This window comes from Balaenoptera musculus, chromosome 11, assembly GCF_009873245.2.
Source record: "Balaenoptera musculus isolate JJ_BM4_2016_0621 chromosome 11, mBalMus1.pri.v3, whole genome shotgun sequence".
Classification (NCBI taxonomy): domain Eukaryota; kingdom Metazoa; phylum Chordata; class Mammalia; order Artiodactyla; family Balaenopteridae; genus Balaenoptera; species Balaenoptera musculus.
In genome coordinates, this window is record NC_045795.1 from 70,373,083 (window position 1) to 70,401,060 (window position 27,978).

Below are 27,978 nucleotides of genomic sequence, written 5' to 3' on the forward strand. Positions count from 1 at the left end.
TTTTTCCCCTCAAGTAAGTTTTCTGCTCTGGTGCAGTGCTGAACTGCACGCAATTACCTTGTAGCTCAGGCTGAGGATCTGTGAATGGAATTCATTTATTATTTTCATTGTTATCATTTATTAACCAAGTATCCCTAAGAAAATTACAGTATATTTTCCTTTACAGTCAAGCCAACCTCCCTTGCCCTTCTCCAAACAAAAAGTCTAGTACCCAGAATCACTCGGGGATCCTTTTCCAAGTGGATAACCTAATTCCCACAACAGCATCAAATCACTGACTTAATATAAGGAGTTTTTAAGTTTTCTCTTTTTTTTAATTTCTGGGGCTTCCCTCCCTGCTCCCCAAGTTTCAGTAGCTAGTAGAATGGACCATCTGTAGATGGAATGTTTGAGAACAGTGCAACACGTGATAAACCTTTTCTCTTTAAGGGATATGAGATTTTTGCTCTTAGACTTTAAATACCATTTTGGAAATGTTTCAGGCTGGCAGCCCCTGGGAAAGGGGTGGGGGGTGGGGGCGTCTCATTGTTTTGTTTTTTTTTTCTCAAGACCTTTCAACTTTCACCAGAGCACTGAATTCCTTTTAGTCACAGGAGCTAAACCATGCATAGATCTGTACCACCCTCTTGCAGCTGGATGCTACCTGTCCCATATGACCCCATAGTTGAGACAAAGAAAACAGTGTTTCCTTGACCTTCCAGATGTGCACACATCTAACTTAAGGTGTGCGTTATTCCCCCCTCATCCTATATACCAGCAAAAGAAGTCTTGTCTTACCTTTTCAATGATCCACAAAATAAATATTTTCTTGGTTCCCACCCCCCCCCCTTTTTGCCAAATAATAGTTATAATATTAATAATAAACCACAGAGTTCTCAGATGGGAACAGAAAAAAAAATGGTTCCGGTTGCAATTCTTGGGGACAAAAAATAAAACAGTATTAAAGACAACAACAACAACAGAATCACTGTACTTTCTATAAATAAGTGGGTCCTGGGAGTGGGGCTGGGTGACAGGCGGGCAGGCGGAATGCCCACTACTTGCACACGAACTGGTCCACGATCTCCGTGCACTTCTTGCACTTGACGTAGCAGCACCAGTGGAACTTGCAGTGGCAGCGCTCGGTCTGCACCGTCTTAAACTGGTCGTAGCCGCGGCCGCAGCACATGAGCTCGCAGCCGTCCATGCCCTCGGACGTCTTGTTGCACAGGCGGCCCTGTGTGCCCAGCGAGCCGGTGCTCTCGTTGCGCACGCAGTAGTCGGGGCTGGGGTCGATGTAGACCAGGTCCTGCGTGGTGGGCGAGTTGAAGCGGCTGTTGACCTGCACCAGCTTGCCCCGGCTGTTGAGCCTCATGGCCGCTGCGCTGTCGTACTTCTCCTTCAGGGCGTCGCCCACCTTGCGGAAATCGGCCAACTGCAGCCAGCACGTCTTGAGGCTGCACGAGCCTGACACCCCGTGGCACTTGCAGGCCACGTCCGCCAGGTTGTACACCGTCTGCGGGGAGAAGGGGACAGTCAGCGGGCGAACTCACCCGGGAGCCCAGACTCGGGCGGGGGCGCGGGTGACCGAGCGCCCCGGCTGGGTGGAGCCCTGGTCACCAGCTAGACCTGGGCCTGGGCTACTTCCCCCTCGTCCTCCACGACCAGAAGCCTTGTGTTGCCTTCTTTAAAAAGTCTGCAAAATAAATAGGTTCTTAGCCCCTCATTATTACACATCATCATAATAAACAACCACGGTTCTTGAATGGGAGCGGGAAAAAAATGGGTTCCATTTGCCTCTTTTTTTTTTTTTTTTGCAGGGAAGAACATTAGCAGCAACTCATACATCTTGAACACTCAGCCCAGAGACTGCTGTCAGTTCCTCACCTGCGTCACCTGGATTCATCCCCACCACCAGCCCATGAGGGAAGAGCTCTACTGTCCGCATCTCACAGAGAAGGGAAGCGAGACTCAGCAAGGTGAGTTACTGACCCAACCACTGGGAAGGGGGGTGGGGCCCAGGATTTGAACCCAGGCAGGTGGGCTCCAAGCTCATGCTCATGACTTGGCCCTGGGCGCCCAGCTGGTAAGTGGCAGGGCTGGGCAGGTGTCCAGCCCAGGTGGGATCAGGGTTCAAATCTTTACTCAGTCTCACTATGACTACTGCTGTGTGCCAGGCACTATCATAAGAGCCTTTACACTCTTGGTCTCACTTAATGCCCCCAGCAGGGTTGTAACGTGGCCTGGGTGAGGTGCTGGCAGTGACGCAGATAAGGGTAGGCGGCCCGCACAGGTCACACAGCTAGAATGAGGGAGAACCGGGTCTGCATCTCAGGCACTCTCACTCCTGCTTCTCGCACAGCCCCTACTCTCTCTCCCCCTCTGCCTAGGCGAAAAGCATCCGTCTTGGACCCAGGCAGACCTGGGTTCTGCCCTAACTCTGTCCCTGAATTTAGGCAACAGGCTTCACCATTCTGAGCCTCCGTTTTCAATTTGTGAAGGGCACTGTGATGGTTGCAAGCTCACAGCACTGTTGCAAGGATAAAATCAGGAGAGGCATGAAAGTACTTAGCGGGCACGATGCGATCAGTAAGCCTGGTCTGCAGGGTGACGGTCTGCACGCTGGTCCTGGGCCCTTGCCCAGTCACCCTGGCCTCCCAGTAGCAGCACCTACGGGGCTGGCCTCACAGGGCTGTGTGCCCAGCAGTCTGGGAGGTGGCGGCTGCCTGTTTATAGTGCTGACTGCCCACAGTTCCTGTGCCAGTGACCCTGCAGAGCCGGCGCGCTGCTGGCACGCTGCGGAGGGCCTGTCGGGAACCTGGAGGGCCAGAGTGAGTGAGAAGGCTGCTTCTGCCCAGAGCAGCTACCTTCTCCCTCCAGGGACGCGTAAGGGGCTTTCTTACAAGGGACGCTGAAGTGTACTCCCTTGATATGAAGTGTGTCAGGCCCGCAGCTAGTCTGGAGAAGGGTTTCGCAAACGTATTTAACCTTCGCTCCCCTTTGAGGAAAATCAAAAGCTAATGTCCCAAGGAGATTCTAGTATGATTTCCTGGCACAGTGTCTAACTCTCCTCCTCCCACCCCCACTATCCTGCAGAAAAACTGTCTTCCCAGTAATCTCATCCACCAGAATCCAAGCACAGTTCATTGCTCCAATTATAACATTGCCAAAAACACTCACCCATTTAAAAATCCAAATGTTAAATGAAATTATATTGAAGGGGCTTTTCCCCCTCTCCAAAATCCCCTCTCTCCACTTGGAAATCCCTTGACCTGCTCTTCTTGGTTGCTGAGCCCCTGATGATTTCTCTCCATGAGAGAAGTCTAAGAAATCCGCAAAAGATGGATGAAAGCACCAAACAGGGGCACAACGGGGGGGCCCAGAAGGGTCAGCTATACCTCCGTCCTGGAAGCATTTCTGGTCTGAGACGCTGGGCACCTGGCATGCGGAGTAAGGTGATGTGTCCCTGATGAGGACAAGACCAAAGTCCTAGGGCCCCAGAGACAGCGGGACCGGCATGCCCACTGCATGGCACGGGTCGGCTGCACTGGGGAGTGAGTCCACCCACACTGCTGGCACCACAGCGATGGGCGGCCGCGGAGAGGAGAGGCCACGCTCCCCTGGAGCAATGACCTGACCCCGCAAGGCTCCACAGGTGAAATTCTCCAGAGTTTAGTCTTTCCCTGAGACACCCACCCCCCACCCAAATAGTTAAGATCAAATTTGAGAAGAAATAGGTTAGCTGGAATGATCTAGATAATCTTTGACTTCCCTATGTCCTTTGCTTCTAGTAACTAAGTTATCAGTTATCAAGCACTTACCACAGCCCTTCAATTGAACCTTATGAAATTGGATGTAAGAAATGGTCAAGTATTGGTAATAAGGTTCAATCTACTATATGACCCCAGTGAGTCCTACAGCAACCCCGAGTGATAGCTAACGCGCATTTAACAGATGTGCAAATGGGGAAACGGAGGCTCAGAAACGAACAGACAGAACGGGATTTTAACCTAGATTTCTTTAATCCCAAAACCTATGGCCCTTTACCCTCGAGCTGTGATGCATTAGTTTAATAAAAAAAAAAAAAGGCGCCTGGGCTTACAGCTCAATCCACTAATTCTCCCCACGGGCGTGAAGTGGTTCTCCAGCCTCAGTTTCCCAACCTTTAAAATGAGGGGGTGTGGCTGAGGGGCTTGAAGGCTCCTTCCAGAGCTCTAGATTCTACTCTGTGATTAGCGTCCCTTTTCCTCACCCCAAAATACAGAAGAGTGAAATCTCTGACCAGAAAGTTCCTGGCACTTACCTTGGGTTCTGTGAAAAAATAATGGCCCTGGTTTTCAATGCTGCCAAAGTTAGGAAAAGTTTTCACCCCTTCATTAAAAAGCAGCCATAAAGTGCCATGTGTTTAACCACAGGAAAAAAGGGTCTTTATTAACTATTGTGGGCGAGATTTTCACATCCGCACCAGGGGAAGGAAAGAATGAAACAGGGAGGCTGGGGCAGCTTGGCGAGGACTTCCTCTCCGGACACGCATGAGTGGCTCTGTCCTCGCCAGAGCTCCTCTCTAGACACTTCTGAGTGGCTCTCTCCTCTGCAAAGCCCTTCTCTAGATAATTCTAAGTGGCTCTCTCCTCTCCAGAGCTCCTCTGCACACTCCTGAGTGGGTCTCTCCTCTCCAGAGCTCCTCTCTGGACACTCCTGAGTCGCTCTCTCCTCTCCAAAGCTTCTCTCTAGACACTCCTGAGTGGCTCCCTCCTCCCTTGATCTCCTCTCTGGACTCTCCTGAGGGGGTCTCCCCTCTCCAGAGCTCTTCTCTGCACACTCCTGAGTGGCTCTCTCCTCTCCAGAGCTCCTCTCTGGACACTCCTGAGTGGCTCTCTCCTCTCCAGAGCTCCTCTATGCACACTCCTGAGTGGCTCTCTTCTCTCCAGAGCTCCTCTCTAGACACTCCTGAGGGGCTCTCTCCTCTCCAGAGCTCCTCTCTAGACACTCCTGAGTGGCTCTCTTCTCTCCATGCACACTCCTGAGTGGCTCTCTCCTCTCAGGAGCTCCTTTCTGCACACTCCTGAGGGGATCTCTCCTCTCCAGAGCTCCTCTATGCACACTCCTGAGTGGCTCTCTCCTCTCCAGAGCTCCTCTCTGGACACTCCTGAGGGGATCTCTCCTCTCCAGAGCTCCTCTATGCACACTCCTGAGTGGCTCTCTCCTCTCCAGAGCTCCTTTCTGCACACTCCTGAGGGGATCTCTCCTCTCCAGAGCTCCTCTATGCACACTCCTGAGTGGCTCTCTCCTCTCCAGAGCTCCTCTCTGGACACTCCTGAGGGGATCTCTCCTCTCCAGAGCTCCTCTATGCACACTCCTGAGTGGCTCTCTCCTCTCCAGAACTCCTCTCTGCACACTCCTGAGTCGCTCTCTCCTCTCCAGAGCTCCTCTCTGCACACTCCTGAGTGGCTCTCTCCTCTCCAGAGCTCCTCTCTGCACACTCCTGAGTAGCTCTCTCCTCTTCAGAACTCCTCTCTGCACACTCCTGAGTGGCTCTCTCCTCTCCAGAGCTCCTGTCTGCACACTCCTGAGTCGCTTTCTCCTCTCCAGAGCTCCTCTCTGGACACTCCTGAGTCACTCGCTTCTCTCCATGCACACTCCTGAGTGGCTCTCTCCTCTCCAGAGCTCCTCTATGCACACTCCTGAGTGGCTCTCTCCTCTCCAGAGCTCATTTCTGCACACTCCTGAGAGGCTCTCTCCTCTCCAGAGCTCCTCTCTGGACACTCCTGAGGGGATCTCTCCTCTCCAGAGCTCCTCTATGCACACTCCTGAGAGGCTCTCTCCTCTCCAGAGCTCCTCTCTGCACACTCCTGAGTGGCTCTCTCCTCTCCAGAGCTCCTTTCTGGACACTCCTGAGTGGCTCTCTCCTCTCCAGAGCTCCTCTCTGGATACTCATGAGTGGCTCTCTCCTCTCCAGAGCTCCTCTCTGCACACCCCTGAGTGGCTCTCTCCTCTCCAGAGCTCCTTTCTGGACACTCCTGAGTGGCTCTCTTCTCTCCAGAGCTCCTCTCTAAACACTCCTGAGTGGCTCTCTTCTCTTCACAGCTCCTCTCTAGACACTCCTGAGTCGCTCTCGCCTCTCCAGAGCTCCTCTCTGGATACTCATGAGTGGCTCTCTCCTCTCCAGAGCTCCTCTCTGCACACTCCTGAGTCACTCTCTCCTCTCCAGAGCTCCTCTCTGCACACTCCTGAGTGGCTCTCTCCTCCCCAGAGCTCCTCTCTGCACACTCCTGAGTGGCTCTCCCCTCTCTTGATCTCCTCTCTCGACACTCCTGAGTGGCTCTCTCCTCTCCAGAGCTCCTCTCTGCACACTCCTGAGTGGCTCTCTCCTCTCCAGAGCTCCTCTCTGCACACTCCTGAGTGGCTCTCTCCTCTCTTGATCTCCTCTCTCCACACTCCTGAGTGGCTCTCTCCTCTCCAGAGCTCCTCTTGGCACACTCCTGAGTGGCTCTCTCCTCTCCAGAGCTCCTCTCTGCACACTCCTGAGTGGCTCTCTCCTCTCCAGAGCTCCTCTCTGCACACTCCTGAGTGGCTCTCTCCTCTCCAGAGCTCCTCTCTGGACGCTCCTGAGTGGCTCTCTCCTCTCCAGAGCTCCTCTCTGCACACTCCTGAGTGGCTCTCTCCTCTCCAGAGCTCCTCTCTGCACACTCCTGAGTGGCTCTCTCCTCTCCAGAGCTCCTCTCTGGACGCTCCTGAGTGGCTCTCTCCTCTCCAGAGCTCCTCATTAGATACTCCTGAGTGGCTCTCCCCTCTCTAGACCTCCTCTCTGCACACTCCTGAGTGGCTCTCTCCTCTCCAGAGCTCCTCTCTGCACACTCCTGAGTGGCTCTCTCCTCTCCAGAGCTCCTCTCTGGACACTCCTGAGTGGCTCTCTCCTCTCCAGAGCTCCTCTCTGCACACTCCTGAGTGGCTCTCCCCTCTCCAGAGCTCCTCTCTGGACACTCCTGAGTGGCTGTCTCCTCTCCAGAACTCCTCTCTGCACACTCCTGAGTGGCTCTCTCCTCTCCAGAGCTACTCTCTGCACACTCCTGAGTGGCTCTTCCCTCTCCAGAGCTCCTCTCTGCACACTCCTGAGTGGCTCTTCCCTCTCCAGAGCTCCTCATTAGATACTCCTGAGTGGCTCTTCCCTCTCTAGACCTCCTCTCTGCACACTCCTGAGTGGCTCTCTCCTCCCCAGAGCTCCTCTCTGCACACTCCTGAGTGGCTCTCTCCTCTCTAGAGCTCCTCTCTGGACACTCCTGAGTGGCTCTCTCCTCTCCAGAACTCCTCTCTGCACACTCCTGAGTGGCTCTCCCCTCTCTTGATCTCCTCTCTAGACAATCCTGAGTGGCTCTCCCCTCTCTTGATCTCCTCTCTCGACATTCCTGAGTGGCTCTCTCCTCTCCAGAGCTCCTCTCTAAACACTCCTGAGTGGCTCTCTCCTCTCCACAGCTCCTCTCTGGAGAGTCCTGAGTGGCTCTTCCCTCTCCAGAGCTCCTCATTAGACACTCCTGAGTGGCTCTCCCCTCTCCAGAGCTCCTCTCTGCACACTCCTGAGTGGCTCTCTCCTCTCCAGAGCTCCTCTCTGCACACTCCTGAGTGGCTCTCTCCTCTCCAGAGCTCCTCTCTGGACACTCCTGAGTGGCTCTCTCCTCTCCAGAGCTCCTCTCTGGACACTCCTGAGTGGCTCTCCCCTCTCTAGAGCTCCTCTCTAAACACTCCTGAGTGGCTCTCTCCTCTCCAGAGCTCCTCTCTGCACACTCCTGAGTGGCTCTCTCCTCTCCAGAGCTCCTCTCTGGACACTCCTGAGTGGCTCTCTCCTCTCCAGAGCTCCTCTCTGGACACTCCTGAGTGGCTCTCCCCTCTCTAGAGCTCCTCTCTAAACACTCCTGAGTGGCTCTCTCCTCTCCACAGCTCCTCTCTAGACACTCCTGAGTGGCTCTCCCCTCTCCAGAGCTCCTCTCTGCACACTCCTGAGTGGCTCTCTCCTCTCCAGAGCTCCTCTCTGCACACTCCTGAGTGGCTCTCTCCTCTCCAGAGCTCCTCTCTGCACACTCCTGAGTGGCTCTCTCCTCTCCAGAGCTCCTCTCTGCACACTCCTGAGTGGCTCTCTCCTCACCAGATCTCCTCTCTGCACACTCCTGAGTGGCTCTCTCCTCACCAGAGCTCCTCTCTGCACACTCCTGAGTGGCTCTCCCCTCTCTTGATCTCCTCTCTAGACAATCCTGAGTGGCTCTCCCCTCTCTTGATCTCCTCTCTAGACAATCCTGAGTGGCTCTCCCCTCTCTTGATCTCCTCTCTAGACAATACTGAATGGCTCCGTCCTCTCCAGCGCTCCTCTCTAGACACTTCTGAGTGGCTCTCCCCTTTCAAGATGTCCTCCCTGGACAGTCCCGAGTGGCTCTCTCCTCACCGTAGCTCCTCTCTGGACACTCCTGAGTGGCTCTCCCCTCTCTTGATCTCCTCTCTAGACACTCCTGACTGGCTCTCCCCTCTCTTGATCTCCTCTCTAGACAATACTGAGTGGCTCTCCCCTCTCTTGATCTCCTCTCTCGACATTCCTGAGTGGCTCTCTCCTCTCCAGAGCTCCTCTCTAAACACTCCTGAGTGGCTCTCTCCTCTCCACAGCTCCTCTCTGGAGAGTCCTGAGTGGCTCTTCCCTCTCCAGAGCTCCTCATTAGACACTCCTGAGTGGCTCTCCCCTCTCCAGAGCTCCTCTCTGCACACTCCTGAGTGGCTCTCTCCTCTCCAGAGCTCCTCTCTGCACACTCCTGAGTGGCTCTCTCCTCTCCAGAGCTCCTCTCTGGACACTCCTGAGTGGCTCTCTCCTCTCCAGAGCTCCTCTCTGGACACTCCTGAGTGGCTCTCCCCTCTCTAGAGCTCCTCTCTAAACACTCCTGAGTGGCTCTCTCCTCTCCACAGCTCCTCTCTAGACACTCCTGAGTGGCTCTCCCCTCTCCAGAGCTCCTCTCTGCACACTCCTGAGTGGCTCTCTCCTCTCCAGAGCTCCTCTCTGCACACTCCTGAGTGGCTCTCCCCTCTCTTGATCTCCTCTCTAGACAATCCTGAGTGGCTCTCCCCTCTCTTGATCTCCTCTCTCGACATTCCTGAGTGGCTCTCTCCTCTCCAGAGCTCCTCTCTAAACACTCCTGAGTGGCTCTCTCCTCTCCACAGCTCCTCTCTGGAGAGTCCTGAGTGGCTCTTCCCTCTCCAGAGCTCCTCACTAGACACTCCTGAGTGGCTCTCCCCTCTCCAGAGCTCCTCTCTGCACACTCCTGAGTGGCTCTCTCCTCTCCAGAGCTCCTCTCTGCACACTCCTGAGTGGCTCTCTCCTCTCCAGAGCTCCTCTCTGGACACTCCTGAGTGGCTCTCTCCTCTCCAGAGCTCCTCTCTGGACACTCCTGAGTGGCTCTCCCCTCTCCAGAGCTCCTCTCTAAACACTCCTGAGTGGCTCTCTCCTCTCCACAGCTCCTCTCTAGACACTCCTGAGTGGCTCTCCCCTCTCCAGAGCTCCTCTCTGCACACTCCTGAGTGGCTCTCTCCTCTCCAGAGCTCCTCTATGCACACTCCTGAGTGGCTCTCTCCTCTCCAGAGCTCCTCTCTGCACACTCCTGAGTGGCTCTGTCCTCTCCAGAGCTCCTCTCTGCACACTCCTGAGTGGCTCTCTCCTCACCAGATCTCCTCTCTGCACACTCCTGAGTGGCTCTCTCCTCACCAGAGCTCCTCTCTGCACACTCCTGAGTGGCTCTCCCCTCTCTTGATCTCCTCTCTAGACAATCCTGAGTGGCTCTCCCCTCTCTTGATCTCCTCTCTAGACAATCCTGAGTGGCTCTCCCCTCTCTTGATCTCCTCTCTAGACAATACTGAATGGCTCCGTCCTCTCCAGCGCTCCTCTCTAGACACTTCTGAGTGGCTCTCCCCTTTCAAGATGTCCTCCCTGGACAGTCCCGAGTGGCTCTCTCCTCACCGTAGCTCCTCTCTGGACACTCCTGAGTGGCTCTCCCCTCTCTTGATCTCCTCTCTAGACACTCCTGACTGGCTCTCCCCTCTCTTGATCTCCTCTCTAGACAATACTGAGTGGCTCTGTCCTCTCCAGAGCTCCTCTCTGTACACTCCTGAGTGGCTCTCTCCTCTCTAGAGCTACTCTATGGACACTCCTGAGTGGCTCTCTTCTCTCCAGAGCTCCTCTCTGCACACTCCTGAGTGGCTCTCTCCTCTCCAGAGCTCCTCTCTGCACACTCCTGAGTGGCTCTCTCCTCTCCAGAGCTCCTCTCTGCACACTCCTGAATGGGTCTCACCTCTCCATAGCCACGTTGATGCACCTGATGTTCAGATGCATAAAACTCCACTCTGCTAAAAATACTCCCCATTTTCCTACAACAGGTCTTTCTGGAAAACCCTCAAACCATCAGGCCTGGTATCTAATGACACAAAGAGGGGTACGAGAAAAGCAGAGGGGAAGGTAAGTAACCCTGGAAGCTGGGGTGAGGGCCTTGTCAGGTGGCCTTCTACTCGCATAAATAACTCCCTGTCCTCCATTTAAGCCCAACCACAAACTTGATCCCGGGCGGAGGGCAGCGAACGTTAGGAACATTTTTATTTCTGAGCTGGGCTGGCCAGGTGCACTGGGGACTAATTAAAAAGGTAGAGAAAGCTGGTTCTCAGGCCAGGGCAGGAGCACCTTGGCTGGAGGGGGCCAAAGCGGGATGCTTCCCCTCCAGGAGGCCTTTCTGGGGTGTCCACCCCTCTTCAGGGAGGCCTGTGTGTAGCTGCTTGGGAAGGGGGTGTGGGGGAAGTGGAAAGGGACCAGCAGGGAGAGGCGGGGGGAGACCGGAAAAGCTAGGACGGAGAGGGGAAGAGAGGGAGACCCAGACGCAGAGACAGAGCGAGAGGCGGAGGCTGGACCCAGCAGCGCCCACCCCCAGGAGGGGCGCGGCGGCGGCATGCTCACCCTGCGGCCGGCCTCGTTGTTGTGCAGGTTCATGAGGATGCGCGCGCTCTCGTACGAGCCCTTGGCGTGGATGCGCTCCCGCTCGCGCGCGTCCACGAACTCCTTGGCGAAGCGGTAGCCGTAGTCGATGTTGTCGCCGCAGCCGCCCCACAGCCAGTCCCGTGGCAGGTCCTTGGGGCGCGCGGCGCGGCTGCAGCCGCAGGTGGACAGCTCGCCCTCGCGGCAGGCGCGGCTCATGGCGTTGACCACCCCCGCGGCGCTCACCGCGTACGTGAAGGCCGTCTCGCGGCTGCCTGCGGGCGAGGACGGGTCAGTGGGCGCCCCCGCTCCCGGCCCCGGCCGAGCCCCCGGACCCCCCCGGAGGGGGAAGGCGGCACACGTTCCCCCCGCACACGTAGAAGCGACACATGACAAAGGAGTAGCATCCCTGCTACCTCTGCTCTGACACTTCAGAGCCCAAGGCAGGATTCTAAGCGGTGCTGGACTGAGTTTTCTCTGCACCTCTTAGGAAAATACTCCAAACTTCTCATTTTCCAAAATGCCCAAGAAAGAAGTCACTGAGGGAAAATGCAGAATCGGGGTAGACTTCCTTACTTATTTTAATGTTTGGTATTATTTTCATTCTGAGTTACCTCCAGGGCAGGAGCATGGGGGCTGCAAGGCTTAGAGCCCCTGCAGCAGTCCCTCGGCAGTCCCTGTGGCGTCGGTGGCTGAAACCCGGCTTCCCCATCCTCCATCTGCTGCACCAAGCCTGTCTCACAACAAGGCTCCTGACTTTCCCAGAGGACATTTCTAAACTGGTTCCTAGAGAGTTTTAAATGAAACTCGCCTCTTCTCAAACCCCAAGCTGATGGGCCTGATACTGCTCACTCAAGTAGGTGAGTGTCTACTTTTAAAACAGCCTGCAGTTCCTTAATGTCACTTCTGCAACTCCCCAGCAGCCTCTGACTCCAAGTGTTAGGATAATAGCAAAAAGGAGGAGAAAAAAATAAAAAGGTTCTTCTTCCCCAAACTTGTAAAGAATATATAGGCCTAGAGGAAAAAAGTTCTCTCCTTCCCTAAAACTTGTAAAGAGTACTTCCCTGTCAAACGGTTCTATAGGAGCCCTATTTGTAAGGAGAAAAAAAGAGGTAACCATAGACTACCTTCATCTCCACTTGTATGTGGAGACATTTCTACATGTAACAAGAAGTCACTTAATCAAAGTATTGTCCTATGAGAGAGAAAGGATTAACAGCTGGCCAGCTGAAGCTGGGCCTGGGGGGGCGGGCAAGATGAGGGGGTCCTTATTTTCCTCAACTATAAAATTAAGGGTATTGAACTAGATGCCTAGGGAAAAAAGGGCCCCTTCTGGCACTGGAATCTCTTTACAGGAAACGGTTGCTCCTATACTTAAAGAGCTTGCTAACAATCTTTTTTTTTGGGGGGGTGGACAATGGGGGACGGCACAAGAACAGCTGACAACAAGACTCAGCCCCAAGCAGAAGCCCATCCTGCAGGAGGACGGCTCTGCCAATGCAAGCATCCCACAGGCTGCCCTTTTCTTGGACTTGTGCTCCACACTTCAATCCACAGCCATTTGTGATCTCCCTTCCAGGAATAGTGATGGTTCTGATTTACCAGACCTTCCCTCCCACATTTTAAAAAATGAATAACTTGAGGACTGTACGGGTGGTTGGCAGGAGGATCCAGAAAGTTCCTGTTGGGGGGGGAGGGCGGTGGGGTGTTACATCTACCTAGCTTGAATTAGCAAGGCAGAGAACATCAAGGGAGTGGAGAGAAATGAGGAGGGCAGACAGATTCTAGGGAGTGATTTGAGGATGAATGCTGATAATACAGAAAATGCTGTGTCTCTGGATGGGAGACTTGTAGAATAAAGAGGTAGCTTGAGGAAGAGAGAGAAACAATCCTCTGGAGACAGAGGAAAATAAACCACTCTCCTGTATATATAGAGCACAAAAGGGCTTTTACATAAAACACAATGCTGCTGCTATTTTCATAAGTCTATCTTGAACATATCCTTTTTTGCCCCAGAATACAAACCTGGTAGAAATCTCTAAGCTAACTGGTCATTGCAGGGAAATGTCAGCTTGCAAAGTGCTCTTTGGCTAAAGCCTGTGGATACAGTCATGCCGGATGGCACACTGCTGGTCCAGTTACAGCTCCCTCCCTGTGAAATCTACATCTACTCTTATTCTCACCCTCCTTAAAAATGGCGCCTTTCTTATACATCTTTTCACAGCATGGGAACAAAGACGAGACAGAGACAAAAGCTGGAAGGAAAGGCTAGCATGATGAAAAAACGAGAAAGTTCCCAAAATGAAGAGTGGGCCCTTCCTGAGGCAATGGTGTACAGCGCCTGGCCTGGCCTTGAGAAAGGAGGTAAGGGGTTGGGGGTGGCAGCCTGAGTCAGACACTGGCCCCATCACAGGGTCAGATTCTCAGGGACAAGGAGTGGCCTCCATGTCCCTGCTGTACTAAGTGCTCTGGAGGGGGCACCCCCCCTAGCATCAAAGGTGTTTTAAATTTTCCCTTAGCTCATTCTCTTCCAACACACCCTTAAATAGAAAAGTGAAAGCTAAGTAACTTTTCCACATTGGCGTGGGGTCCATGTTCCTCTTCCATAAAAATCTATTCTGATTTTTCTTCTCTCCATCTCTCTCTTTTTTTTCTTTTTTTTAAAGGCTCTGTCTGTGTTCACCCGAAAGCCACCCAGCAGCAGCTTTCTGCTCTGAGACCTCGGACACCTGAGGATCCTTGGGCAAGGTCCTCCCAGGGCCTCGGTGACTTGATGATAGGATCTAGGAGGTCTCCCTCCTCTACGGCCGTCACGAGGTTCCACTCCCACCCAGTTCGCATCAACCCAGACAGTGCCACACAGCTGAGGACCAGAGAGTCTACTTACAGGGACAATTAAATACAGACCTTTGTACCAAGGGTTCTGCTTGTTCCCTGAGGAAGCAGGCTCTTTGAATCTTGGACCACATTTTAAATAAATCTTCAGCAGAACTCAAATCCACTTAGCAAATGATAGCTTATTCTGAACATTTTGGCCCAAAACAGGCTACGTAGGAAGAGGATCTTAAATCAAAGCTGTGTTCCAGTGACTACACAGAAAAACAGTTCCAATTGCTGTTTTCCTTCCTTGTTGCCATCGGAGGTGTATGATTTTCACTAACTCATATACATGTGAAAAGCCGCTCCCATAGTTTAGTTTGAGAGGAAGGCAGATAGGGGGAACATATAAAGCAAAGGTGACGGGGGAAAGCTGACAGGTCACCATTCTGATATAGCTAAAAAAAAAAGGTTTTGGGTCACTCACTCACAATATCAAAATGCAGCAGAATTCAATCTTCACTACACTGCCAGTTAACTACATAAGGCAGCCCATATTCAGGGGAAAACTCCTGTGGTGTTCCTGAAGCTTAACTCCTAGATTCAGATCCCAGTACATACATTAGCACATTTTAATCATTAACAGGAAGGACAAAGCCCTATGAAACTCTGCAGGCTGAGGCTGCAGAGCATTTTCCCATTCAATTAGAGGAACAGCTTCCAGCCCTGTATTATTTTAGTTTATGAAGCTGCTTGGCTCAAACATCCACTGACAACTCTTTTTTGTTCTCAATGAATGCACTTTTCAGGGTTTTTAAAAAAGCATTTTATCCGTCCATGATGGACATTAAGCCAACTTTTTATCTTCAGTCAGTATAAATAGTTAATTGCTTTGATAAATTGCTTCTTATTTTAGGAGTCACTGCAGTCATATTAATTATACAGGCTTGTTTGCATAAAAGTAAAAAGAGACCGAAAATATTCACTAGAAAACACAGACAGGACCACATCTGTCAGACTGTAGCCTATGCTATTCAACCAAACCAGAGGCAAACTGATTTGCCAAATTCTTTGCCTTTAGCCCAGTTTTAATGCCACCTCCTCCCTGAATGGAATAACAACAAGTTCAACAACACATTTAAAAAGAAAGAATTGGACCGTGAGCCATACGTTAAAACTTTTAAAAGTTTCTAGGCTGAGATCTGAAGCACGTGCTTTTATATCAATGGCCAACATCGAAAATGTAAATTGGATCACATCTGATTAAACTTCTTTCTGGGACTAAAAATAAAGCCTTTAACAAACATACATATCTTGATAGCCTTAGGATATATCTATATTAGGAAAATTAAAGCCTTGTTTACTTCCAACACATCCAGCATTCTGAAAGATGACAGTTTTTAGTTTGATGCTTGGGCCACTTTAAAAGGACAAAAATGACTCAGTTTTCCTCCTCATCTTTTGAGAGACCAAAATAAGTGTTCTGCTACTACTATTTTAAACAAAATGCTTTTTAGAAAAATTAAGTGTTCAGAAAAATGAAGGTGTCTTTGATGCCCTCCCCCATCTCCTGATTTGGGTCAAGAAGTCCAAAACTTATAATTAGATGCGGGGACAGGCATGCACACAGCCATAATAATGACAAAATTCCCAAGCCACCACCCTGCTGGAAGATTCCCTCCATATCAAGCTTGTAAGTAAGTAACACTAAAGACTTCTCCTAGGAGAAAAGTTTCTATATATTTAAAAATACATTAAATGGTTTCCTACCTATCTGCATGACCCTGCCGAAGACTGAGGTGTTATCCACGGTGCTGCAGTTCCACCTCCGGTGTCGGAACTGATACTGGCATTCTTTGATGCCTGTCTTCGCGCCCTCTCCGATGTACTGCATGTGGTCCTGATACAAGTGGCATAGTTTCTTCTGTCCTTGAGAAAGTCCTGCCAGTTGGCTGCACAGAGGCTGTGCTCCTATGATATATACTTCTGACATCTGAACAGGGTTATTCATACCTAGCGACCTAAAAAAGGGGGGGAGGGAGATGTGCATTCAAGATTTACGTGAACTGTCAAGGTGGGCCCCCTGAAAACATGTCAGCAATACATAGTTTTAAGCACACAGATGCTTTTTCTCTCCTGCTTGTCCTCATGACAAAGTATGAGAAGGGCTTCATAAAACTCCTCTGTTTAAACTCCACTCAGAAAACAGAGGTATTGTGTAGTCCCCATCCCGCCATCTGGCTCCTCAGTTAGAGTTTTCACTCCCTTCCTTGCCCCTCACTGCCATATACCTGAACCAGAATTTCACAAAATTCTGAAATCCACACCAGAGAAGGCGGGAATGGCAGTTTGGGGTACGGGCCTCTGACAGTAAAGAAAATGACTCACTTTGCCTCACAAATTGGACCGATCTGCCTTGAAAATGTATGAATGACGAAAGTAGACACAATTAGACACGGGTAGGAGATAGCAGTTCCTTTTGACTGATGATGGAAGAACAGTAGGACAAGTGTACTGAAGAATACTTGTCCTACCGAAGAAAAATTCAGCCCGTTCCGGACATTTTAAAAAGGCTCCTTATGTGATTGTGAAGGACCCAAGACAGGGTATCCAGTGAACAGAAGTCGTGTTTGACAGTCAGAAAAATGCTGTTCATTTACAGTGAAAAAATATCCAGAACGCCGTCAAAAATAATCCCCTGGATATACTGCAGTCTATCTTCAAGGCCCCTACCGGCAAGAAACCCTCGTTTAGGGACATTTGACTACTTCAAGTTAACCTCCTTTTGATCAAATTTCAAGCCCCAAATACTAACCCACTTGGAGTTTAGCTGCCTTCCTAGAACTCTGCCTACCTCAGACCCTGAAGGTTAATAACCTCAAGTGACTGACAGAAAATAAACGTTGGAACTCACTTTTACTACCTAGAGGTGGCAAAAAGTAAATTTTATAGATAGGCTTACAATTATTAGAGAAGTGAATTTCGGTTTCCCTTTATTACATGATGTACTTCAAGCATACCTCTGAACAAGGACCTCATAGAAAAAGGTCTGAATTTATAGGTTCTGATTCCCTATGGAGCTAAAGATAAGCTTCAAAGTATTGGCAAATTAAAAGAAAATTTTGATTTAAAGATACATATATATGTATATATATACCTATATAAGATATATATATATGTATGTATTAGATAAATGCACCCAAACTCAAGACTCAGCTTTAAATATTGCAGCATTATACAAACGAATCTTTAAATAAAAGAGTATGCACATAGAAAAACTTACCACCAAGAATTGCCTTCTATTACGACCTGGGCGAAGGAGATAAATATGGCCAAAGCCATTAGGAAGAACTTGGAAGACATTGCCCTTCCAGCCGTCCCCAAAGCAACTCCTGGGCTTAATATTCCAATCGACTTCTGGAGAGGGAAGAAAGGAGCAGATGTTTATTGCCTCTCAGATAATTTTCAAGCACACAAGTTTAAACAACGGAAGCATCCGGGGTCTCTTAAGTTTACTGTTGATTGACTGCGCTTCTCCTCCGTGAGTTTTTTGATGGCAAGATATAGGCAGTTTCTTTTTCCAAATTAATCCACCCACGCAACCTCACCAGGAAATCTGATTTTGCTGGGATCCTGCGCGCGGGGCACGCCAGCGATTACAAACATGTCTCAATGCTGTTGAGTCAAAACCCCGGTGCCAGGCGCTGCCTCCTTCCTGCTTGCTCGCGTCCCGCACCCCCTCGCTCCCCTCTAGTTCGCGCTGCGCTGAGTCCCTCCTCGGGAATTCACTCAGGAACCCGCTGCCACCCTCGTCCGCTCCCCGACCTGGGCAGAGCAACAAGTGGAGCCGGAATTAATTCCATGGGCGAGAGGAGCGCAAAGGCGAGAGGAGCGCGCCGCCGGCGGCTGCGGAGGAGGCGGAGTGGCCGGCGCAGGGGTGGGGGGTGGGGGCAGCACGCGGGGGGGAAGGGCAAGGGGTGGGGGGCGAGGCCCCCGGGAGCAGCGCGCGCGCGAGTGCCCAGCTGGGAAATGCGGCTCCGAATTAACATCGTCTGTTTCATAATCAGTTTACGGCCCGCTTTGCGGCCAGCCACTTCCAGAGGGGGAAGGGCAGCCTGGGTTTCCTTAGAACGCTCTTCAGCCAGACTGGAGTGGGGAGAAGGAGATGGGGGGGCACAGGGGATAAGGCGGGGGGCGAGCTGCTCTCCCAACCAAGGAAACCGGAAAACAATGCCCTCTCCCCTGCCTTCGGCCTCCTCCTTGGACTCAGTGTACCCCAGAGAAGGGATATACCCCAGAGGAAAGTAGGAGGTCTGGGTCCCGCTGTCCCGAGAGACGGGATCCCTTCTCGGCCCTCCCCGCAACCCTCCCCCAAATTGATTTTCTCACTCCCCCTACCGCCCCCCTCGCATCTCCACTCCTGGCAGCCGCCACGGAGAAAGGGGAAAGGAAGCCAAGGGGGACTCCAGTTTCCTTTGGTCCTGGCCTGGAGTTGACCATCTCTCTATCGCGACACCGTGAGCCCGGTCCTGGAACACAGCTACCCCACCCTCCAGCCCAATTCAGACTTCGTTGGGTCAGTCCCGAAAGGTGAGGGTGCAAGGCGAGGCCAGAGCCGGTGCGAGTGAGCCTCCGCCGGCGGGGCCAGAGATGCTCCCGCGCCTCATTTGAGTCCCTGGATTCCAGGGCGCCGGGGCCCTTGGCGGCGAAGGTTCGCGTTGTGAAGAATTTCGGGGGCAGGGGGCGGCCTTGGAAGCTTCCGCTGCCGTCCTCCCCACTGGTGACTTCTCCACCTGTAGGCGGCGGCGGAGCGAGGCGGTGGCGGGTGCGGGTGGGAGGAGCGGGTTTCCAAAATCCCCTTTTCCATCTCTGATAAGAGTAACCCGGCCGCGCTGCGCCACCCGCAACCCCCGAGGGAGCCCCTTCCTCGGAAAAGGGAAGGTGAGCCTCCTCCAGGCGGCAGAAGGGCCTGGCCTGGAACCTGCGCCGGAAAAGAGATTGAGGGAACCTAGGCAGCCGTGGAAACGCGAAGGGGCTCGGGAGCGCGCCACAGCTTTTCCCTGCCAGCCGTCCTTTTGGCCCAGACTCCTTGGGGCTCCTCGAGAGGAAATGCTTATGTGGTCCCAGTGCCCGCTCCCCGGGGCTCCGCGCCTGTGTCCCACTCGTCCCTAAAACGCCGCAAAGCCCGGGGAGCATCCCGGAGAATAGAAACCTGGGGTTTCCCCAGCCCGGCAGAGAGAAGGCTCCGTCTTCCTCCCCACCCCCGCCCGAAGTGTCAAGTTTCCTCCAGGGGAGGGGGTTGGTTGCGAGGGCTGCCTTCGCGCGCGGTCCAGGCTGCGAAGTCTCCTCTCCCCAGCGGCGGCCAGGACCGCGCGCACACATTCATACACACACTCACGCACATTCACACACTCACTCGTCCACAGACACACACGCTCCGACGTGCTTCCGAGGCGGCGGCAGAGATCGCTGCGGGCCGCGCGCACTTTCCGAGCTTCCCGACGGGCGGGGCGCGTGGGGCGGGGCGCGGGCAGTGGAGAAATTGATAACAGATTCGGCGGATTACTGCGGATCTCTTTGTTAGAGGCGAAGCCACACAAACCGAACCCACTCTCGGCCCGACGACCCTGGGGCGAGTCCACTCGTTCACAGAATGGGGGCCAACTGGGAGCGGGCCATTTGGTTTCTGCGACTCGGGTCTCTAAGCTCCAGGCTGGGGGTAGGCCAGAGGTGTCCCAAAGGGGATCCGGCAGGAGAGCCCCGCGAGTCGCGTCTCCACTTAACCCCGCGCGCTTGGCCGGAAACACCTTGGCCCTCTTCCCGCTCCAATCCCTGCGCAACCCAGAAAAGGCCCCACAAGTTTGAAAGACTGAAGGAACCCACAGCAAACTCACTAATACATCTACTCTGTAGGGTGAACGTCCCTGCCTGTTTACCAAGAGATCTGATCCGAAAAGAGTACGAAATAAGACCTCTCCGGAGACTGTAACATCGAGGGTAAAACAAAAGTTCTGGGCAGATGCTGAGTTTACCAAAGAACGGACTAAAAGTTTTTGAACAATTTCAGGACCCAAGGAAACTGACTTTGTAAGGATCCTTGGAATCTGTTCCTAGTGTGCGACGAGTAATAGGGTTGCGGGCATTTGAGAGGTTCAAGCACAAGGGAGGGGTGAGGTGGGGGTAGGGCGTTCGTTCGCACGCCCTTGTTTCCAGCCTCAGAACAGATCCACGCAGAGTCGCTTATTCTGTCTCTCCTCCAAAGCCTTCGCACTGGATTAAAAGTGTCCCTAACCCTTCTTTATCAATTGGCGTGCAGGCCGGGAGTGATGAGGGCGACAGAGAGAGAGAGAGAGAGAGAGAGAGAAAGAGAGAGAGACAGAGAGAGAGAGAGGAATCCGTCACACTAGTTTAGAGGACGTTTGGGGCAGCAGAAAGCTTCGGAACGCACGCGCAAACTCGCGCGGCACCCAAGTCCAAGGCCGGCGGCCCCTAAAACGAAATTCCCCGGAGGGAGGGCGAAGATTCTAGACCCTCGGCCAACGGCGCTACCTCACTTGATCTGGGCATCCCCTGCCACCTCCACCCTCAGCCCCCACCCCCAGTCTCTGGGAGCGGAAATGATGAGGGAGAAACTGGGAGGAAGAAATTAGATTGACCTGGGCTCGAGGTGGCGAAAAGTACAGGAAACCCCAAGAATCCCAGCTCTTAGTGGGAGATAAATTTTGTTTCCCCCCCACCTGCGATCTCTCCCGAAAGCAAGGAAAGAGACGGAGAAAATTGCAGGAGAAAAACTCAGTGGCAGCCACAAAATTGGGGCGTCCTGCCCAGGGGAACGCCGCCGAGAGAAGCAGGAGGGGATGATGGGCTGAAAGGAGGTCCGCTTTGGGGGAGCAGACAAGGAGCCAGAGCTCCGCCAAGGGTGCCTCGGGATGTGTCCACAGCGCTGAGTGCTGGGGGGGGCGGGGGTCGTGGGGAACGGAGAGAGGAGGTGGAGGAGGGAGCTCCTTGAGCCCAAATCAGTGCAAGGAAGGTGTGCAGCCTCTGATTGCCCTGACTCAGAACCGACACCAGGTCCGGTAACAGGGCATATCCAAGGGAAGAACGGTGGCCAAGTCTAGTTCTGTTCCCTGCCTCACCTCATCCATCCCCGGACAAGGCTCTCCAGACTGCAAGACAACTCTCTCTGTCTCTCTCTCTCTCTCACACACACACACAGATGCCACTTCCACCTTCCCACACAAGATGTCTAGCTCTCTCTAGGCACAGGCTCTCAACTCTGTCCAGAAGAGCTGTTTGTTGGCAGAAGGAGAAAGAAAATTAAAGAACACTTCAACCCCCACTCTTCAGAGGCAGTTTCAACTCCACTTTTTAATAGACAAGAAACTGAGGCCGAGAGGGAGAGAAAGCACCACTTGTCCTCGACCACAGGGAAAACTGGTGAGAGCGCCAAGGCCAGACTGGAGACTTCCTAGGGTGACGCTCCTGTTCCTTGCTATGCCCTGGAGAAGGGGTACCAATCCCTCTTCCACTTGCCCGAGCCCCATTTGCTGGTCGGACCCTTGGCCCCTTCCTTATTAACGCAGCCGCGCAGTGCAGCTTGGCCTCTGGGGGCCTCCGAGGGGCCCTCCTGGGAGAGTGGGACCTGGTGATCTGAAGGGATGTGCTTGCAGAGCCAGAGGTGGGAGGAAGAGGCGAGCAGCTGCCCGCCTGCCCAAGGAACAGAGACTCCAAGACGTCCTACCTCAAGGCAGCCAACAGGGGGCAGCCGGTACCACACAGCGAGGAAGAAAAAGGCTTCAGGACTAGCTGAGCTCTGGCGCACCACGCTAACCCCTTGTGCACCGCGGAGCTCCGCCGAGCGGAGGGAAAAGCAAGGGACTCTTTGGCTGGGCCTCCTGGGTAGGGTCTTCCTTTGTGGAGACGGGCCTGGCTAAGTAAGGCTAGTATATCCAAGACCCGAGAACAACTGACCTTCTACTCCGCCCCAAAACACGCAGGGCACAGATCCACACACTCGGACACACAATTTCCACTGCCTCCCATCGCTTGCGCGCTTTCTTTCAGCTTTGGCCCCTCGGAACTCCCCTGGCAGAGGCTGTCTAGAAACAAAATCTCCGCATCTGGCTGGAGCAGCCTTGAACGTTGGCGGGAGGGCAGGGGTTGAAGAGGTGCGATCCCACCGCTGGCTCCAAGTTACTTCCAAACAGTAAGCTGTCCATTTAAAGAAAGACGAGAGAGGAGAAGGGGCCCCGATGCCAGGCTGCGATTGGAAAGTAAAACAAGGCCACAGGGTCTCCAAGTTTGGGGGTTTTAAAACGGGTTTTTTTTTTTTTTTTTTGGTGGGGGCCTTGTTTGCTTTAGGAAACATCTTAATTACAATTCCAAGCTTATTTTCTAGAAAACTGAAAAGGGGAGAGATCAAGAAAAATGAAAATAAGGATCGAAGCTTGGAGGACAGAGAGGAAAAGTTGTTCGGAAAATAGCAAGTTATACTGCAGGAAGAAATGTTAACTTTCTGTAAAAGTGAACTCTCGGTGACCCTCGGAGTGTGTGACTCGGCTTTAACATACAACTGACAATTAAAACAAACAAGAGTTCACAAACTTCCCCCCGCCCGCTCTCCCAACGCGGAGGCCCAAATGTTTCTAAAGGACAAGGCAGATTCCGCGCAGGGGGCCGGGACGCGCTCTCCCAGCGGACAGGATTAGAGCCACCACTGCCAGCCCTCCCCGCCCCCATCACTGCTGCAAACTGCGGAGCTCACCCAGTGGCAACTAATAATGCTAATAACGCGACCCCGTTCCCCGAGCCAGGGTGCACGCTGGCCCCCTGCCAGGCACTCTTAAAGGCACAGGGCCTGAAGCGCTTGGGTCCCCGGCTGCGTTGAGCTTGCAACCTGGCCTCTGGCTGCAGAGGGCGAGAGGTGCACTGCTCGGCACAGTCGGCCCCTAGTCCAGCTTCACGGTCTCTCGGCCAAGGAGTCCCCTTCCCCTTTCTGAGCCCTGGCTACACACCTTCTCGGTGCCCGCGCTTGGTAAATATTTGTTGAATTGAATCATTATCCTGTTACTGAAATATACAGAGTAAATTACACTCGCGTTTCTCAGGGCAAAAGAAAACTCATCCGTGAACCGCTGTTTCTGTCTTGTCTCTTCCCCACTTTTTCTCCAAAGTCTAAAAAGTTTGCAGAACGTTTGGTGGGACTAGGTCTCCTGGGAGGCCGAGGCAGTGCGCGGGGCGGTGGGGGGGGGCGGGGGTAGCGCGGCAGGGAAAGGGTAGGGGTCCCTGCCAGCTACGCGGGAGTTCTAGCGTCTCCAGGCAGTAGGAGAAATGGGGGGAGGAATAGGAATAGGTGGAGGGGGGGCGGGATATTTAGTTAACTTCCAAAAGAAAAAAAAGTGGCGAGCGTCGGCGGAGCACAGAACACCTACCTTCATTGCTAGGGGGAGGGGGCGCGGGGAGGAAGTCACCGCAAGAGCGAGGGCAGCCGAAGAATCTGAGCGGAGCGGCCGGGTTAAGCCTGGAGGGACGATCCGGCGCAGAGCTGCGTGCTCCTCCAGGACGCGTCGGGCAGGCTCAGGGAATTGGAGCCCAAGCGGTCACTGGCGTCCGAGTCTGGGTGCCCGAGCCGGAGCAGCGCTGGGATGCGTCCGTGAACCGAGGGGCGCCGAAGTCCGCCTGCCGGCAGCAGGAACAGGGCCCGGCCGGCGCGCAACAAGGGAGCCGCGGGTCCGGCGAGGGCGCGCAGGCGACTGTTCCGCGGCGAGGCGCTCCCTCTCCAACGTCCATCAGCGACGGCGGTAATTAGGGCTTTCCAACCCCAAATGTGGGCGTGATTGTGCAAAAGACTTTACAACAAATAAAAAAAAAATTCTTCACAAGAGGGTGAAAAAAATGCCCCACAACTCAACTCTGGCCCGGGGCGGGGGGTGGGGGAGGCGATCCGTGCGCCCAGGTGCCCCCAGTTCATTCACACCACGGATTCTGCAGACTCCCGGCGGCTCACGCCTCCTGATCTCCAGCTCCTCCTCTCCAAGTCTGTGGCCGAAACGTCTGCTTCCAGGCGCTGATCCTGCGGCCGCGAGTGAGTGTGTGGACGTCTGTGTACACACACAGACACACACCCAAACACACACACACCCACACGCACCGCAGCTTGGGGGCCACAGAACAATCAGGCGCGCATGGGTTTTTCTCCGGGAGATGCCGCTGAAAACGCACAAATCGCCATCCGAGCTGCAAGAGTCAGCGCCAACTTTTGTCCTTTCATTTTAGGGTTTGGCAAAAAGGGGGAGCAAACTGGGTAAAAGTTGTCCCCTAAAGTTCTGCCTCCAGTGGGTTCGGGGACGATGAGCGACTGCCCCAGGGGAGACACTGGCTCCCCCCTCCCAACCCCCTTCTTTCCCTCTTCTGGTTAATCCCCCTCTTTTCCCCGCCTTTCCAGGGCGAAGAGGCGCGCGGGCACCGCGGCCGTGGGGCTAGAGAGGGGCGAGGGCGAGGGACTCCGCGGCGGCTGTTCAGCTCCGGCGGTCCATGGCCGGCGTGGCTCCCCACCTCCTCGTTTGGCGCCGGGGCCGGAGGGGCGGGAGAGTGAGCAGGCGGGCGGCGGGCGGTCGGGGCACGGCGGCGGCGGCGGGAGGAGCTCGCTCGGCAGCGGCCGCACGGAACCGGACTCCGGGCGGCGGAGGCGGCGCCTCGGAGTTTGCAGCAGCCTTCCACGCGATCCTGCGCCCCCCAGACAGACTGACCGACCGCAGGGACCACGTCCCCCCCACCCACCCCCCGGCCCTCCTGGCCAACTGCCTCCCTCTCTCCCTCACTCTCTCCGGACTCCTCTTTCCCCTGGTGTTCTCAGAGCAAAAAAAAAAAAAAAAAAAATTTTTTTTTTTTTAAGTTGCAGAACCAAAGGCTGCTGGAAAGGGGGGGGGGAGGGGAGGGGAGACAGAAAAAACTCAACTTTGCCTTTGCGCATGCGTGCTGAGGCCGACCTATGACAAACTCTGCAGGATTTTAAAGCCGTACCACGAGCTGGGGTGCAGGGGGGTGGGATACACTCCCTGCTCGAGCCCCCTGCTTTTGGCTCCCCATCCCCCAGACATCTGCTGAAAGAGAGAGGTCCACTCCGCAGCCGCTGCCTGACCGCCGCCCGGCCCTCTGCTCTCCTTCCAAAACCGCCTACCCAATGGAAGCTGAACCCCAACTTCAGCCTGGACCCCTTGGCTCACCTGTCCAAGGCCGCTCGCACTGGTGCTGCACGGGGGGCTGTCGCCATGACACGGAATCTCTAGGAGGACCCCCTTCCCATTCTTACCCTTGGGGGAGGGTCCCTAAGCCCGGGGGCTGGAGAAGCGGGTAGGCGCACACATCCTGCACCGCCCCCAGTGTAGTAGATTTGGGTACTGGGGTGCGCGATTGAGCATCCGGCTGCGACCCAACGCGTCCAGAAGCGACCCGTGATCCTGCCGGGTTGAATCTTGGCTGGTCCCCTCAGGTGAAAAGGCTGCGAAGTTCGGCAAAACCAGGTTCCGCAGGGCACTGCAACTTCCAGGCACTTCCAGACACCTGTGGTTTTGGGGACCCCGACTGGGCGGGGTTGGTGGACGTGTGACCCCTACCTCCCGCACGCCAGGGGCGCCACCCACAAACAGTGGTTCACATTGGAGTGCAGTTCTTGTTCTCAGCCCTCCCCATCCTCAACCCAAGGTGGAAGACATACACACACACACACACACACACACACACACACACACTGGATTCAATTTCTGCCATACATCTGGCATGCCCTTGACCTTAAAGCACAAAACCCTTAGCCTGGGTACTTGGGGCAGTGGCTGTTTTGTTCTTTCCATCCCCCACTCCCATCTCTGGCTGACCACCCCAGGGCGATGCTGCCCCACCCTTTGCAAGTCCCTTCCTGACCCTTACTTGTCCCAGCTGCCTGTACCCCTCCAGGGTCCTGGCCTTTGCTGGGCACACCAAAATGGCAGTGTGGGCTTCCCACAAACTGCAAGAGAAGCCCTGGCTTCCTCCGGGGACGATTTCTTTCACCAGGGGCGCATGCAGACTTAAGAAGGGGGAACCCAACTTTATCAAAGATCCCCTTGGGACATCTCCCATTCACCTGAATCCCCTCTCCCTTCACATTCTCTAGGCCTTGACCACATAGTGGCTATTTTCCAATTTCTAATCTAGCCTTAGATCTGCCCATGGGAAGGAGGGTCTAAACAAAGAAGGGTCCCCTCCTGGTGAACTGCCCCTGGGCAGTGTCCCTCCGCAGTTCCCTGCCTCCAGCTCTTTGGCCCAGCGGCTGCAGCCTGGATTCTCCCGGTGGTGGGGAACACACTCTCCTCCTGGGCTGGCACCCCAGCAATGCCCCGCAGCATGGCTTCAGACCCAGTTCACCCACGGAGGCTCTGATAAGTGTCAGGAAGTAAGCTGAATAAGAAGAGTTCCCAAAGGGTGCTGAGCTGAAGCCTCCCACGTGGGGGGCACCTGAGTGCTGGAGGTGGATGCTTATAAGATCCTATTCTGAGAATTTGCTCCAGAAACACTAGCTACCTAACCACAAACCTTTAAAAAAAAAAAAAATACGTTATATTCTGAATTATCTGAATAATTGCCTGCTTCTCTCTAATTGCCTTTGTTAGTGTGTGTAGACATATAGCCCCAAGAGTTTTATTTCCTGCTTTGCTGTCTTTCCTCTAGTGGGAACTGGTGCTAGGTTATGGTTGAGTGTAAACTCTGCAGTCTGGAGTTCCAGTCCCAAAACTGCCTCCTTCCAGCTGTGAAACCTTAGACAAGTCATTTAGCCTCTCAGAATCCTCTTAAACACACACATGTGACAACAAAAATATTGATTTTGTTACAATACAAACAAACAAAAACCAGAGAAATATAATGACCTCGCCACACAACAAAGAAAAACAGAAATATGACGACCTACCTGGTAGGAGAGCAGTGAAAATGAAACAGATGACCTTGAAAATCAGGGGTGCAGTGAGAATGAACAGTGATGCTTCTGGAGAACTTAGCAGGGGTCAGGCACGCACTGGGCACTCAATACCTGCTACTCTACAAAAAGCAGCTCTGAAAACAGGTTTTTAAGCTCCTTTGGTGGCAAAGCTGTACCTGCCGTGACAAGATCATTTATAGCCTTAATTTATCCCAGTTGGAGTGAATGTTCATACTCTTCACAGATGAAATATGAACGGTGTTGGGTTACCGGGCACTTCCCCAGGCCTCACTGGGGCTATCTGCAAACTAAATAATCATAGGCCCCATTTTATCTTTCAAAAAAAATTCCAAAATTTCCAACAAACCAATCTATCCCCAAGGAGTTCGGATAAAGGATTGTGAATTTTATCTGATGAAATTAATATTGGGTGTGCTGAGATTATACCCCACAAGGATGCAATAACCTCTGTGACAGTGTTTTTCACGGCTGTAACTCCAGTGCTCAGAACAGTGCCTGGCACTTGGTAAGTGCTCAGTAGTAGTATTTGTTGAATGACCAAAAATGAATGCATGAATGGATGAAGGAATTCTTTCCAGGGGAAAATGTCAAGGGAAACCAACTGTGAAATCCACTGAGAACCTTCCATCAGGTTCTGCTCTGGAAAGTCGGGCTCAGTTGTAAGAACCAGTCCCACCATGGGTGCTGGTTAATCGGGCTGGGAGCGGAGCAGACAGTTGGAAGGAGGGAAATGGATGCCTCTTCACTTCCACCTTCAAATGTTCTCATGTAACTTACCTCCAATTTGTGGAACTCCATGGTTTCCCTTTGCAAACCGTGTGTGCGTTTGGGTGTGTGCACACAGATTGAGTCATCTGCAGACACACTGGCAAGGCATCGCCGTACTCCACTCATTAAAAATGCTTTTGAGTCTGTGGAACAAATAAATCAATATTTTTGGCTGCTCTCCCAACAGGGTTATTTCACAAAACAGAGTGCAAGATAAGGAATTTATGAACGATCGCATCCCTGTGCCGCCTTTCTCAGTGGGAGAAAGCAGGGCCTGGGTTGTCATTCTGGGAAAATCTACCCCCCCTTTTATGCCCAGCAAATAATATTTTATGGCCCTAGGTTTATGGTGGTGTTTTAATGATCCGCTGTAGAAAGCGGTTTTCTCTCCGGTCACTAGAATTTGTCAAGAAGGGCTGGAGGCCATAAAAGAGGGAAGGGCCCCAGGGAC

At 53.3% G+C, this 27,978-nt stretch overlaps 1 protein-coding gene across 6 annotated transcripts; it reads right to left on the reverse strand.

The window, feature by feature from the left end:
* On the reverse strand, positions 1-27,570 carry WNT5A (Wnt family member 5A). 6 transcript variants are annotated; one of them, XM_036870253.1, is made up of 5 exons: positions 27,537-27,570; positions 17,070-17,203; positions 15,557-15,807; positions 10,952-11,244; positions 1-1,495 (listed from the first exon to the last, which is right to left on the reverse strand). In XM_036870253.1, exons 1-5 carry the CDS (start codon positions 27,555-27,557, stop codon positions 1,037-1,039), a joined length of 1,158 nt encoding a protein of 385 aa, XP_036726148.1. In that variant the 5' UTR covers positions 27,558-27,570; the 3' UTR covers positions 1-1,036. The 6 variants fall into 6 exon arrangements, with proteins under 6 accessions (XP_036726148.1, XP_036726149.1, XP_036726154.1 ...); XM_036870254.1 differs by lacking the exon at positions 27,537-27,570 and adding an exon at positions 23,218-24,413; XM_036870259.1 differs by lacking the exon at positions 27,537-27,570 and adding an exon at positions 19,203-19,244.
* Positions 27,571-27,978: the final 408 nt, after the last annotated feature.